Raw genomic sequence first — 15946 nt, forward strand, 5'->3', positions numbered from 1 at the left:
GTTTCAGCGATTATCCGGAACAAACAGACAGACAGACAGACGAAAGTTGTAAAAAATGTTATGTTATATGTATACATCCATATGCATTTAGTAAAAAGCAGTTTGATATTTCAAACAGACACTCCAAATTTATTTATTTGTATAGACTTAAAATGAATATAAGATTAATGCTGAGCTCAAAAATGCATGAGAAAAATAAATCTTCCACTTGGTTCAACTAGATAACTAAAGGCTTATCATACTAAGCTACTAAGAATCAAGTCTACTAAGAGTCAAGGAATATAAGCGTTCTATTACACGATAAGGAATGGGAAGGAATAACGACGTATTTGTGAAATCTATCAGGTGTCAGGTACATGGTGACGAGAACATAACGATATCAGGAAACATTGTAAAACGAACTATATCGTCGGCAATCGATACGCGTTATTGGAGCTCAGTTACGTCTACTGGAGTTAGCCATTAGCTCTGGCAGGGCTTGACTTAGAAAAGTTAGTAAAAAAGAAAAACGGTTCAAATATTTCTTTGGAAATGTAAGCAAAAATGATTTACGAACCTTTTTTTGAAGAAGAAGACGAACAAGATTTTATGCAAAAACATCTTTAAAGTAATAAAAATGGTAATTATTATTAGTGGGTATTATTCTATATCGTGCATATGATGCTGCCAAAAATATTATCAAATATTTTCTACTATTTAGGTTAAATTAAATTAAAAATACCATTGATTAGAAATTAAGGATTTGGTTCATAGGCTCGTACTGTTTCTTCAAAATCAAAATTTTTAAATCCTATAAATAACGTCTTAGTCAACAGATATATTTAATATCACAATTTAAAAAATACATATCCAGTTTACTGCAGTTTGTAATAATGCCTAGATTAAGTTAACACAATTTCTAGGAATAAAGGCCACACATTACTACATACCTACCACATGTTACTGGCAAACATTGCCACACATAGAGTAACTTGAGGCGATACGCGATTCCAAATTTAAAGGAAAGTGCGCAGGCGCCGCATTTGACACCGTGTTTTCTAAGAACGCCGCTAGCGGCGCCACTGTGGGAATCAGGTATTGTTAGGCCGTTTTCTCTTTGATGTTTCTTCTTGTAGCAGAAAGCTGCTAACTTTTTATAGGATGGTATATAGACTTTGATAATAAGGTTTTTTTTTTGGTGTTAGTTACATAATGTAAGATTAAAAAGTAATGTTGAATGTCCCATATTATTTATGTAATTATTTAATTGTTAAGGTACTAAAAATTCCTTATTAATTATTAATTTACAATTTCTACACTAACCAGAAATTAATTAAGTATAAAATAATCTTAATAATTCTTACAATCGGTTTACATAACTGGATTTGAACCGAACGTTTCCATCAAAAACTAAGTTTATTGACCGATTCTTAAAATAATTAAACTTGAAATAAATAAAATGTATAAAGTATTAAATCATAAGTTTAAAATTATTTCACTTAAATTGAACATCATATAACCTTATTTTGTAAGAAATGTCTAAGTAAGTACTCATTTACATAAATGATCGTACGTATCATCATGAGAAATATTGTATTGTGAGCCTTGCATTTTTCTTTTCGTTACAGCCTATACAGTCCACTGCTGGACATAGACCTCCACAAGTTCACGCCAAAAACAACGTGAACTCATGTGTTTTGCCCATAGTCACCACGCTGGGCAGGCGGGTTGGTGACCCCAGGGCTGGCTTTGTCGCACCGAAGACGCTGCTGCCCGTCTTCGGCCTGTGTATTTTAAAGCCAGCAGTTGGATGGTTATCCCGCCACCGGTCGGCTTTTTAAGTTCCAAGGTGGTAGCGGAACTGTGTTATCCCTTAGACGCCTCTTACGATACCCACGGGAAGAGAGGGTGTGGCTATACGTATTCTTTAGTACCGTAGTCACACAGTACTTGCATTTTTCTTTAAAGTTAAAGCAATACTTCTATGTGGTTTCAAGCCGATAAACTGTCGGCGCAGTTTGGCGGGTTAAGAAATTGTAAAGTATTTGGTCCAAATAAAGAATTTATTGTTATTTATTTATTTATTTATTTATTAGACGTACGTCGATGCTTATGACATACATCTACACGTGCTTCTGTGAACGATATTTTTATTTACAACTAACAGATAAACAGTTTATCATTCAAGATTCCATTGTTTTTCTCTATTCTTGTGTAAATATAAATAAGCGTACAATCGCAACGATTCATTAGAAAACGCATTCCGCACTCTCTAAACAAATAATTAAAAAAAACATAGAAACATGTTTATGTTAACTAATGGTAACAACACTATTATAATTAAAATATTATTTTTTACATAATAAAACATGCGTGATATATAAGAAATAGTATTTTTTTTTTCAAATAATCTAGAAATTATTGATATTTTATAGTCGTTAAAAGTTCTGCTGTTGAGTGAAAGGAATTTTTCCTGCCAATGGTACAAACTTCACTAAACTTTTTACTAGGTGTTATAGAGTTAGGGTACAGCAGGAAATATATTGACAATAAAATAAAATAAAAATCGAATTTACAACAAAGTTTTTTGAATATATATTTATCCGTAATATAAAACGGCGCTCATTCGACAAAATAAAACAAAAATTTCACTTGTTCTAACATAAAAATAAAGTAACAGACCAAAACGTAAAAATGTTAATACATTTTCTACTTTTTTTATTTAATATATTTGTAATTACAAAATTCGTAAATTATAACAATCTATAAGTTATGACTTGCTCTCATTAATAAAAAAACGAAGCTGTGCTTTAGACCAAACGACTGAAGTAAAATTTCCATAGCAATAGGCCCTCACAATAGGTCTGCCCTGTGTCTTAGATACGAGACGGCTATAAGAGAAAGAGAGAAAGAAAACATGTGCTCGCATCTCTCTCTCTTGCTCCATTCGCCTCTCCCGATCACATTTTTCGTAACGCACTCGTCAAGCGTTCATCAGTTTACTCCCCAAGTCAAGCATGAGTAAAGAAGTTTGACTTCAAAAAATCCTTTTTCGATTCCTTATTTAATTACTAACAACAAAGCAATATAGAACATAGTCGATGAGAAATCGACATCATTGATAACATTAAAAAAGCGATAATTAATTTCGACTGACGTAAACAAAAAATCTATATTAAAATCGCAACATCGAGATGATGTGACGAATATTTTCAAATATCACAAGACAATACCCATTGTAAACGGCGCGTCGTCAGCGTTCAAACTAAGAACGATACATGCTTCTCTCACAATCGATTTGATGACCGTTTCCTACTTCCGAAGATTTCGATTTCACGAAACGAGATGGGAATATGAATCATTGATGAATTATTTAATTGACAATGATTACAATTTTTTTTTTATTTCATAAATAAAATGATAAAAGTCTGTTGTGTGCATATCGCTAATAGACTTTTAGATGCATTCAAATTAAGTCTTCGTTTTATTTCTCTTAGTAAAGTTATAGTACTTGATCTTAATCTGAGTCAATAATTAATGTAATTTTTTATTAAATAAAATTATTAAAAAATATACGAAATAACGATTTTTAAAAGCATTATAGGTTTTTTTATACAACTAGGTCGGCAAACAAGCGTACGGCTCACCTGATGGTAAGCGATTACCGTAGCCTATAGACCTCTACAACACCAGAACCATCGCAAGCGCCTTGCCGACCCTACCCCCATTCCCCCCCAGGAGCTCAAGTCACCTTACTCACCACAGGAATAAAACACTGCTTGAAAGCAGTATTATTTAGCTGTAATCTTCTGTATGATCTAGGTACTTCCCCAGTCGGTCTGGTCTAAATTTTGAGCAAGAAATTTCCTGCTGTACCTGACCTCAGTTAATTATATTATGAATATTTAACTAAAAAATACTATTCGATCTCCATATTACCACCTCAGTGAAATATAATTACAGCGAGTTATACATTTTTTTCCATTTAACATAGAATAAATTTTCGGGTTGTCTGGAAGAAATGGCTAACTAGCCATAAGACCACCTCTTGTACTACACATTCATAAGTTGTCTGTATTATTATTATTATTTTGTATTGGCAAATTGTGGTGTACAATAAATTGTAAATAAATAAATTTTAACATAATAAGTACACAGATGAAGTCACTCTTAACTTTAAAACTTTATAAATGCAATGCTTTTTATTGAACATTTCAAAATTAAAAAAATGCAATATTCAAAAATTGAAAAATGCAGTCAGTCTTATCACTTCAACGAGATTCTCCTAAATGATTAAACTTATTTTAAGGTGAACCCTTTTTAGTTGCCATTTAACAAGTCATAGTCAGATATTTTATAGCCTAGTTCGTTATACAGCCTTGGTTTCATACTTCAGGATCAGTATTTCAGGCTCGCACAATGTCTTTGTTATGAAAGTCAAAGCTGTAAAATAAATTTTAAAAGTAAGTCAGACAAGTATAGATTTCCATGGGATGGGAAAAATTACGCAGGTAAAACTGAGACGAGCAGTTATTTAATAAATGAATGATTAATTTTTGGCTCAATCGATTACGCAAAAAATTTACTGTTCCTACTTTAAATGTGTTTTTATTTGTTTATTTATTTTTAAACCAGCGAACCGCCTCGGTTTCGCACGGTTGCAATGCTGATACTAAATATAAAATAAATATAATATATAATATATGCGCAAAAGATGTGTTTATTTACGACATCACATTAGAAACGTCTGAAACTATTAGTATTCTTCTACTTAAATTATGCATGTCTTATACCATCCTCTGGAATCCTTCTATTTACTAAAGAAAACCCCATCAAAATCCGTTGCGTAGATTTAAATATCTAAGCATACAGACAGCGGGAAGCGACTTTGATTTATACTATGTAATGATGTTGTTAGTTTTCAAGCATTCAAAGCGCTTAAACTGCTTAAGCTGCTAAAATATACTCATGATTGATTGATTCAGTCTGTAACATCCCATTACTGGGCATAGGTCTCAAAGTTTCGGAGCTCAGTCCACCATGCTCCACTACGGGTTGGCGGATATTTTCCCTACTGTAAGTAACGATTAATGTGATGTGAATAACTACCGGGACCGACAGCTTAGCGTACTTTTCGGGCACGCTGGGAGTCCCACAAAAGCAGAAAACCAGACCAGGAAGAAATATTTCTATGCTTCCTGTGACAAGTGATACAAGTCGTTTTAAGTGATACAAGTTCAAAAGAAATTCTTGTTCGTGAACTAAGTGGGCAAGAATTGATTAGAATATCTTCCTTTGTAGATTAAAACACTCTCTTTCAATATACTTTTAAGTTAATTTGGTAAATTTTTCTTTTTAAAGGTGGTTTACGAAAAAACTTTTGGGTTGTATTTTTTATAGCAATTATGAAGTGTTGTACGTGATAAATGAAATTTGTACTTTACACCTATAACTTGTCTTTATATAAACTCAAAAAAATCATCTTAAGGAAATCTGCAAACAAAACATAAAGAGATATAAGGCTCTTTAGACTTTTTTTTTTGTTATTACTCGCCTATTCACATAATTTACCTGAATTTTACCAGTTTACGAAAGTTTTTGGTTTAAAAGGATATAAAAATGCACTGAAAATTAAATGTTAAATTCAATATACTCGAACTTAAATCATAAATACGAAAAATATTGTTGGATACTTCAAGTGATTTATTACTGATGAAGGGGGGGACAACTTGACAAATATGGATATTCAAGAGTTATATCAATTTGTAAAAAAAAATCCATAACTATAGCAGATATAAGAACGTGAATTAGTCCAAAAAATTCGCTATTTTTGTCCCAAATTTTTTGATATTGCCCACATTAAAATTTAAAAAAGGTTATAATTCGATTTATATAACTTATTACATGAGGTACAGGTTTGAACAAAAGCATATAATCCATCCCGAGCGGGAATTTAGCCCGCAACTGATGGTGTTTAGGCGCCTAAAAATACTGTTATTAGAATAATATCAAAAGGTATTTCTGTTGACTGCGCGCTCCGCTGCATCCGATAAAGATCGCTTATCAGATACGTTATCAGCGCCGGCGCATGTCTACATTGGTTTAGTTTAAGACTAATTTACTGAATAAACCGGCTTTGTGTACTTGTGTACATTTCCCTTTCAAATGAGTACCTATTTTAATTTTAAGCATTCAAACAGACTACTTATTTTTTTTTTTTATTTTTTATTTGCACACACAAAAAAGAAGATACATTTTAGAAAGATTAGATACAAAAACAAATAATGTATACAAAGGCGGCCTTATCGCTTATAGCGATCTCTTCCAGGCAACCTTTTTAATATTTTTAATGAGGTAATTAAATTTTATATAATTATGAAAATGGACGTCTTTTATACATAAAAATACGTATACAACGTACACATTTATACAAGTACAAGATTGGATGATAAGCAACAATGTACTGTAAATTTAGCAGCGTTTCATCAATCGTTTTATTTAGGAAATATACGAATAATATATATTTAGTAGTAAGAATTACTTTATATTTCTTGTTACTCTCGTATGTTGATGGTGATGGTGATATTTAGATGAAACTGTTACTTATTAATTTGTTTGTTTAAATACGCTGATCTTAGTATCTTCTGGAACGCTCTTCCAAACTCTTATCAAAAAGTAAATGAAACGCACAAATCGAAAAAAAAAAATTAAAAAATCAGTTTTAAATTAAAATACTTAAAATAAGTTGGCTATACTACATTTCATTGTATTTCATAGGAGTGGAACCGAAGCCACATACTTTGAACGTAAAAGTATAAAATATTAATATTTAATTAAAAGCATACTATTCGATCTCCATATTAGCACCCCAACTTGACCCTAAATATTTACAAGCCGACATGTTAAAACACGAAACATTCGCGCAACTAAAAATAAGCACCGCCGTGGAAACAAGGCATTGTCAACTATCATCAACATCGAGCTGAGAGAAAACAATAATTTCTCAGTATGAATACGACCACGTTACGTGGAATGTAACAAGGTGTAATGGTTGCAAGATTTTAGCGAAGTTACTTGTTGTTACTTTATTAACATTTTAGTTTTTTTTAAATAAAACTTCTTTATATACGCTTAACTTGGGGAGGAAGCTGGTGAATGCGTGACGAGCGTTACGAAAAGTGTGATCGGCTGAGGCGAACGAAATTTGAGAGGGAAATATAATTTAAATGGAGCTTAAAAAGTTTTACTTCAGTCGTGTGGTCTAAAGTTCACTCGTTTTTTTTTGTATCACTATGATGAAAAACAAGCATATAATCCGACTTGGTAAACATTGACCGACCTATCAATGGCTGCAACATCGCGCATTGCGAGCCATTTCTCAACCTTTTGAGAAACTGTTCTGTTATTCCATTTGAAATATTCCACTCCATATAATCTCCAATATACAGTTCTTTTGAAGAATCTTTTACAGCAAAACTTTTTAAAAAGTTTCGAGTAGAAGATGACGAAGTATCACACTAATAAAATGTTGAAATTGTTAGTAGCATATATCCATAACAGCTAATTTTATAAATTTTTGTACAGCCAAGCACATAGAAAAATAAAATCGAATTTTAATAAAAATCAAATAAATTCGTTTACAGTTTGAAGTTATCTTACAAGAACTGAGTTGTACTGTAACAACTTTTAAATGTCCTGAAAGGCAACAAAGAAAATGTTTGCTAATACGTGCTTAATAGAAATTTTATTCTTCTTTATAAACATATAAAAGAACGTCAAAAAAAAGGTTATTGATGAATGAGTGCTAATATTTGTAATTGTGTATGTAGATACATGTGTGTGTGTCTGTGTGTGTGTGTGTGGTAATGACAAAGTAATTAAAATTGCATCAAAAACATAAAATGCACACGTGCGTTTTAGATGATTAACACTACCTTTAATATATTGCAAATCTTCTTATCGGGCGTGGAAGGACGACGCACTTGCAGTGATAATGATAAGTATGCACTGATAACGTATTACCTAACAAACGAGCTGTACTTCTACGATGGTTTTAATTAATTCTCTTTTACAACATCTTATATCTACGCCATATATCTATCTACAATTAATATGAATACAATAGTGTAAGTACAATAGTTAGCCTTTATTGTGCATGAAAAAAAAATTACTGAAACAAGAAAATGTACAAAAGGTGGCTTTATCGCATAAAGCAATTTCTCTCAAACAACCTTTGCATGAACTGAAAATTAAGACTTTAATAGCTGTATCGACCGCAAAAAATCTAATATTTTTACAATTTATAATACATACTAAAATATTAAGTATGAAACACACACAAATTGTTCATAACAATAAATTGTTGACTCCAATACAAAGAGGATGTTCGAGTTATGTTTTATTATCACATTATGACAGCTTAACGCTACTATAAAAATAATTATAGGATCATATAAAAAATTGCGTCGTATTCGTCGACAATACGTTTTTTATTTACGCAATTACAGGAATCATCAGATCGACAATAATTACGAGTATATACGCGAATCACGTTTGTATGTTACATTTCATATAAATGCGTTTGATAAAGTTACAAGAATAATCTTAATATTATATTAAGATCTATTTTCTGATAAATGGAAATCATTACAGCCTATACAGTCCACTGTTGGACATAGGCCTCCACAAATTTACGCCAAAAATAACGTTAACTCATGTGTTTTGCCCATAGCCACCACGCTGGGCAGGCGGGTTGGTGACCGCAGGGCTGACTTTGTCGCACCGAAGACGCTGCTGCCCGTCTTCGGCCTGTCTATTTCAAAGCCAGCAGTTGGATGGTTATCCCGCCACCGGTCGGCTTTTTAAGTTTCAAGGTGGTAGCGGATAAATGGAAATAATAATCCTAAAATTGGCTGTCAATCGATGCTAAGACGTCGAAATGATTGTTTTGGTAAAATAGCTTGAAAAATAGTAAAGAACATATTTTCCTATTAACAGAAAACAACAATGTACTTGCTGTATTTTATGTATAACTATAACTTTTTTTTGGCTCAACCTTACGTGAACAGATTTCTTGCTGATATATCTTCGATCAAATATTCTCGACGCTAATTCTCGACGTTTCATTAATTTTTTTTTTTTTTTATATAGTAACCAACCATGTTAAAATGTAAATGTTAGTCGACCGTGATATTAATATTTCATTTTAAATAACCAGTCAAAGCTCGATAAGGACAATATCAATAATAAAGAAAGCTATAATATCGATCAGATCCAACTTTAAATTACGTTTTTTCATTTTTTCAATAAACTGGAAGTGGAACCGTGTCGCAGATACTTAACATCGAAAACTCATTACGATCCTTAGCTACTGTTGTGATAAATTAATGTGACATAGTGCTAAAATATTGCCTTGAATAGACTGGTAGGTGGGTTCTAATAGCTGGCGATTGAACGTTTATGACTATTGGACTTGCCTGATAAAACGGAAACAGCTTTAGAAGGAATAGCGAATTGGATCTATAATTTTTATTTAAATTTCATAACTTATTAGGAAAGGTTAAGGATCCTGTCAATAAAATATAAATAATTAAATTTACGTTTTTTTTGGGAAGAATTTTTTTATTCGACAAAATTATTGACAAATTGATAAAACTTGACAATAATGAATGGGGAACTCTTTTATTTTTAAATTAATTTTATAATAGACGATACGCCTTATGTCTCACTAATAGAGTTTAGATAAGTCTGGCGATATATTTTTTTGGATCTCTATAAAATATAAACACAGTATTTACTAAGTTTAACTTTAACACATAGTACTTCTTCAATATCATAGATATTTCTAGTCTACAGAAGTATAAGAAATAATGGCAATTAAAATAGTTGCTTTAATATACATCTGCCGCGTTAAGTATGAATTATTTATCTATTTGAACGCAGGATGCTCCGATCTTATCTATGATCTAGGACAGTTGTTTTGAAACTGTAGCTGTTACTTGAAACACGTTTTCTCGTGTTGTTTTATCATTAGCGCGTATCATCAGTCTTATATCAAGTTATTGTTTTATATCAAAATTATTAAATTTCTATTCTTCGGTATATGCCTTTTAGCTGTGTTAATTAAACATATTAAGTTACTTAGTAAATGTCATCTGAGGATCAAAAATTAAATTATTGAACATATGTTCGCGCCATTTTTGATACTGACATGTATAATTTTTTAAAATGTGAATAGACAATAAATACCCATTAAATAATAAAAAACCTAGTTTCAACGTTTATCGATATAATGTCAAATGGGTTGGGTAGATTTTTTTTTAATCATATCAAGCTAATTGTGCTTAAGTTATAATATATATATTAAAAAAAAATTAATAACAAATAAAGCCTTAAACTTAAATCTAATTAGTACAGATAATGTAAAGTCGAATTAATCTTCTAAATTATTATTTGCTGTTCGTTTTGTTTTGGAGCGTTGTGCTTAATATATGGTCAATATTGACTGGTATTGCAAAGTAATCTTGAAGTTATATAAATATTAATATACTATTTATTTTATATTCTTTTTTAATTTTTAAAAATTAAAATTATTATAAGTTTATTCATAGTTTATAATGAAATAACCAATAACTTTATTTTAATATAATAACTAACGCTTAATTACCTCACATAAACGTCTCTTAAAAATGTATAATTATAGGTAAATAGTTTTTACTGTTAAAAATTAAAATGCTTTTGTCACCATTATTGAAGGTATACAAATACCTTCAATAAAATGTCAACTATGCAAACATTCGAATTATGAAACGTATATTTTTCAGCTTAAGAAATTTACAACTAATACCGACAGCGTGTCCCATAACTTACGAGCTGAAACGAAAAAAAAAATACAAAAAAAAATGCAAAACGAAAAAAAGTTTGCAAACGCAAAATTGAAAGTTACCAGGCAACGATGTTATCGCGAAATTATTTCCAATTTCACCGTTTTGCGTCTCCAAACCGTTTTTTTATTCAACCGATGGCCGTTGGGCCGCCCATAAATTATAGTTCGGTAGCTCTCTTAAAGGGTTTTTCTGATTTTTTATTTTGTTTAGCCTTTGAAGAATTTATGTCCCGTCTTACTTAGTAGCGGTCAGCCGACTTGTCTGCCTCGATTCGAAATGTTTTCTTGCTTGCCCTTATATTGATATACTTATGTTTCTTAACTATTTATACTATTATTTTTTATTTAAAATATCAAATTGCAGAAAACATAGGGACATTAACCTTTAGACCAAGCAATCGCTGCCTATGTAACGTCGATGTTTTAAAAAAAAGCATAAACTTTTGTGTTAAATCAATTTTCAGTAACTTTCGCCGTGTTTGTTAACATTCATGGGTATGTGTACCCGCCTGCCCAACGTGGTGACTATGGGCAACACACATGAGTTCATGCCATTTTTGGTGCGAACTTGTGGAGGCCTATGTCCAGCAGTGGACTGCGATAAGCTGAAATGATGATGATGATGATGGGTACGTGTGTGTCTGTGTTTGTGGGTGTGTGTGTGTGTTCGTGTGTGTGTGTATGTGTGTGTATGTGTGTGTGTGTGTGTGTGTGTGTGTGTGTGTGTGTACTGAACTGGCAACGCTAAATTTTAAATGCTATTCCAAAAGCTACGAATAACAGGTATCGTGAGAAATTATAACCTATATCGACATCAGAAGTGAAGCGTTGAGACTTAAGGACTTTGCCCAGCTGTGGGAGGTTAACAACCTTTATAATTCAATGCAATATGTTCACCAGTGCTATGTATTGCCATTTTTAAGCACTTAGTTTACACAAGTCTTTGAACCTTATACATATTACACTGTATTTACCTTATACACACTGAGTTAACGAAATAAACTTGCAACATCGAAAATGAAAATACCTACTTAGTATAGTAATCTCCTGGGCATTTTTTAAGTTACATTTATGCTTTATAAACGTTATTATGGCCTGAAATAATAAGATATTGCTTACAAGTAAAATGCAATAGCTTAAGAGTCAAACTGTGCGTGAAGAAGTTGTAGTAGGTTAAAGAAGAATGTAATAACTTCATAAAAACATAACTGATTTCAGCATTGTAAAACTTGCATGACATTTTCAAAGCTCTTAAAATGAAACTAGCTAGAATAAAGAATACGGGCAAACACAACTAAACAGTGTTTTAGTGAAACAAAATCCTCCGTTTATTGTTAGATATTTCTGCAATCTCCATCAATGGTTTTTGAAGTGTAAACTCTAATGTTCGAGCACGTTTAGAAAAAGTGAGCCAAACTTTATGGCAGACAAAACGCATTCCGTACGCTGGCAATTGGAATAGTTTTCGGTTTTTTTTTTTTCATCTTATTTTAGGCCCCGCAGGCATCCTAACGGTATCCACCAAGAGACATAACTCCAGACGGACCGCGAACACGACTTTTTATATTATTTTTCCGTTGACCTCACTTCGTTCGTTCGATTTTTCGAATGTTAACTTTTTAATCGAAGTTTTATTATATGCGTTCAAGTTTTAGGTAATATTACTTTTAATAAATTATTTATCAGTAGGTACATTTGTTTTTTTTATTTCTTAATTCAAGAAATTTCGAATGAATGATTCGAACTAATGCATCGAGTTAAAGTGATAACTATTCACTACATTATTTAGAGTACACATTTTTTAAAATTATAACCGATGTAAATCAGCATACCGAATAGGGTACACGATTCAAACAAGAAATACCTATCAAATTTCAATTTTAATGACAAGATAAGGATAAACTACCATTATTACCCTATAAAGTCTAAATTAATTTGTTGAATGATGTCCATGCTTAGAAAGTTCCTTACTCTTGCGATCAAACTAGTCAAAGATTGTTTTGTTAATTAGCTTATGTTAAACAGATTTTATAATGACTTTTATCGTCAGAAACGGAATTAAGACAAAAACAATCCTGGCAACTCTAATTGCGTGCAACGTCGGCCAAAATTAAAAAGAAAAGTCGCACGGCAAGAATCCCGCCTATTTTTAAAAATGGAACCCGACGATGATTCGCCTAATTAATAAACCAATCACGTACAGTCGAGACGCGGCGTCGAGGCGCGGCGGACGTGCGGGCGCGGGGGATGAACGCTCGGAAATTCGAATACTATATTTTTTTCTGAACTCCAAGCATCATAACGATACATGTAATTGGCTTAACGGCAAGGGACAATGAATTTAGTATTAAATTAATTACCGATCATTAATAATATCTTACCATATCTATGCTAGAAGATAATTCGACAAAAACCCCTCTGAGCTATTAAAGGAATCATTAAGAGATACCAGCGCACGCCCGATCTTTATCTACAATACAAATGCATCAATTAAGATGTTTTGAGTACCCAAAATAGAAATTGCACCGAACAGTGGCATAAATCATTAAAATAATTCGACGTTTCATTAAAAAATTGAAAAGTCAAAACATAGATTATATTAACAACATTTTTTAAATTGAATCTACGTGAATGATTCCAACAGATTACAACAAAAAATAACCTTTCAATTTTGACACCGAAAAATTATATGAAAAAACCTGTGCTTTGGTTTCTAAGAAAAAAAACATCATTTATCAAATAAATGCATTCCCGGTTATGTCCTTGCTCAGCGTGACTGCAAAAACTAGTTGAATAATAAATGCTTCGGTTGGCAGCACTGAGTTCCGAGGAAGGCCGAAGCGACGCGAAAGACGGCGAAGATTAGCGAGCGCGCGTTTTTTGCTTGCATCAATCGATGCGCTCGCGCATTCGCACGATGAATTATTCAAAAATTGACATGAAATGGCGTATGGTTCTTTTTTAAAATGAAAGGTGCCCGATTGAGGACTGTAACCGCCTGACGAATTCATTGGTCAACGGCTTTTTACCGTCCGTAATTGCTCTGTGTTTATTTACTCGAAATCGCTAAATTAATTGATACATTTGCATTACTGAACGAATTTCCTGACCTTTGAATGAGTGTTTATGTGTCTGAGCTCATTTTGTACCGACCGTGAACAGCTATAAGCAGTTGGCTATAAAATGTATTTACTGTCAAACCGCAAATAAAGTTCCCTTGCGAACGATTTAAATCTTAAAGGAGCTATTATTGCCTCTTGATGTACAATTTTAAGGAAATGTTACTGTTATTATAATACTATAACTGACTAAAGGAATTTTTAAAGTCAATTTCGTAGTTTTTTACCCATATACAAGAGCTAAGGGAGACTGGTTGACTGATATATCGGGACATAGTGCAAGCCGTTGAATAAATGAATACAAATTTTTGAGAAAACATTTACGTTTAGATTAATATCTTTTCAGTTTTGAAAATTAGTTTTTTCTCAAAATGGTTGAAAGTTTTGTTACTATTGTTACAATATGCTATATATAATAAAAATGTAATATAAAATTTGAAAAACATTTAAGTATTTAATTGATTAAAAAATCCCTACAAAATAAGAACTACGCAAGCTAAAGTTTGTAGCTTGCAGAAATATATTTTTTAACAGTTATTTAATATTAAAACTGCAGAAGTTTTTCTTGAGTAATTATCTTACGGTACCTAAAATATTTCGCAGACGTCAAATATTTCGCAAATTACTTTATTGCAACAAAAAATGAATGCCGGATGTAAACCAGAATTTATTACAATTAATAAAATAACATCAGTATTATTAAGACAACAATTCAAGACTAAAAAGTAATTTCGTTTATCAGGAATTGAGAAGATGAAACGTGGAAAGCGATTTCACTTATTATATTATGTGAACACATGGATATAACAGTATTTAAAATGAAAAAACTAAAGATTTAGGGGAGAAACCGGGGCCTCATCCTGGACATCAAATTTCAGAAGGCGCAAAAACTATGATGGTTTACAGAAAGGAAATATAAGAATCAAATTTCTACGTACGGAAAAATAGATCTAGGACTGTTAAGCTTACTAATTGATGAAAAAAATTGCGACTACTTACCATTATAATTAATTAAAACCCGATTAATTAATTCGGATAGTGATGTTAATTACGAATCGAAATCCGAACGCGATTTCCAAGTATAAGTAATCATTCGAATTCTGCATCGATTAAACAAAAGTTCTTGTCTGCGCATTTTCGTAATGTCTTCATTCGACCATACGGTAATGTCACTTATGGATATGATGACTTTACATGGACTTTGCCGAAAAACAAGGCATTCTATCAATTAATAATATTATATGTAAAAGCAGATATTGTTTTTTCGTCCACGATCATTATAATTTGGGTTATCTTAATCAGGTCCAATATGGATTTAGATGTGTTAGTATGTTCTGTTTAATTTCTTATACATGTTTAAGGGAAAGAGGCAATGTGTTTTATGGAAGAAAATTACTGCTAGTAAGGAAATAGTTGGTAATTTAATGGAGTGACTTTTAATCATCAAAAATTTTATGAAATAAAAAATCACAAAATTGTGATGAATTTCGAAAACATTCAAACAACTAAATGAAATATTAATTTTAAAAGTTTACTTACTTGTAAGAAGAAAAAGGCATATTGCCGTCCATGGGCTGATCTTCCACCGTACCTGTCGTCAGCATGAGTGTATTCATTCGTTATTTATTCACGATTTTATGGACTATCGATATTTTCCTCAATTGCACTTCACTAGTTCAACAGTCCGTTGCGTCTGAGTGACGCGACACCACATTATGTACGTCACATCACTAGTATTCGTTTTGTCCTTGTCCCTTACCTGTAATAAAAACCATAGCTGTAATAAATATTCAAAGTAAATTTAAGTAAATAGAAAAAAACGTCAGATATATAAAGTCAAGGAAAAAAATCGTTTTTAAGACTAGTAACTGCTTAATTATTTGATTTTTATTTAAATGTAGTTAACCTTGTTTTTTTAAATCCTTTTTTAATTAATTAGTGGTTGTAGTAAAAAAAATAAATA

At 31.8% G+C, this 15946-nt stretch overlaps 1 protein-coding gene across 1 annotated transcript in view; it reads right to left on the reverse strand.

Annotated features, from left to right (window-relative positions):
• LOC123665610 (putative transcription factor SOX-15) overlaps positions 1–15599 on the reverse strand; it is a 115048-nt gene extending 99449 nt beyond the window's left edge. The window contains exon 1 of the mRNA XM_045599889.1: positions 15523–15599. Coding sequence (XP_045455845.1) covers positions 15523–15599 — 77 coding nt within the window. The remainder of the gene's footprint in view (positions 1–15522) is intronic.
• Positions 15600–15946: the final 347 nt, after the last annotated feature.

The sequence above is a fragment of the Melitaea cinxia genome, chromosome 24 (assembly GCF_905220565.1).
Source record: "Melitaea cinxia chromosome 24, ilMelCinx1.1, whole genome shotgun sequence".
NCBI classification, from domain to species: domain Eukaryota; kingdom Metazoa; phylum Arthropoda; class Insecta; order Lepidoptera; family Nymphalidae; genus Melitaea; species Melitaea cinxia.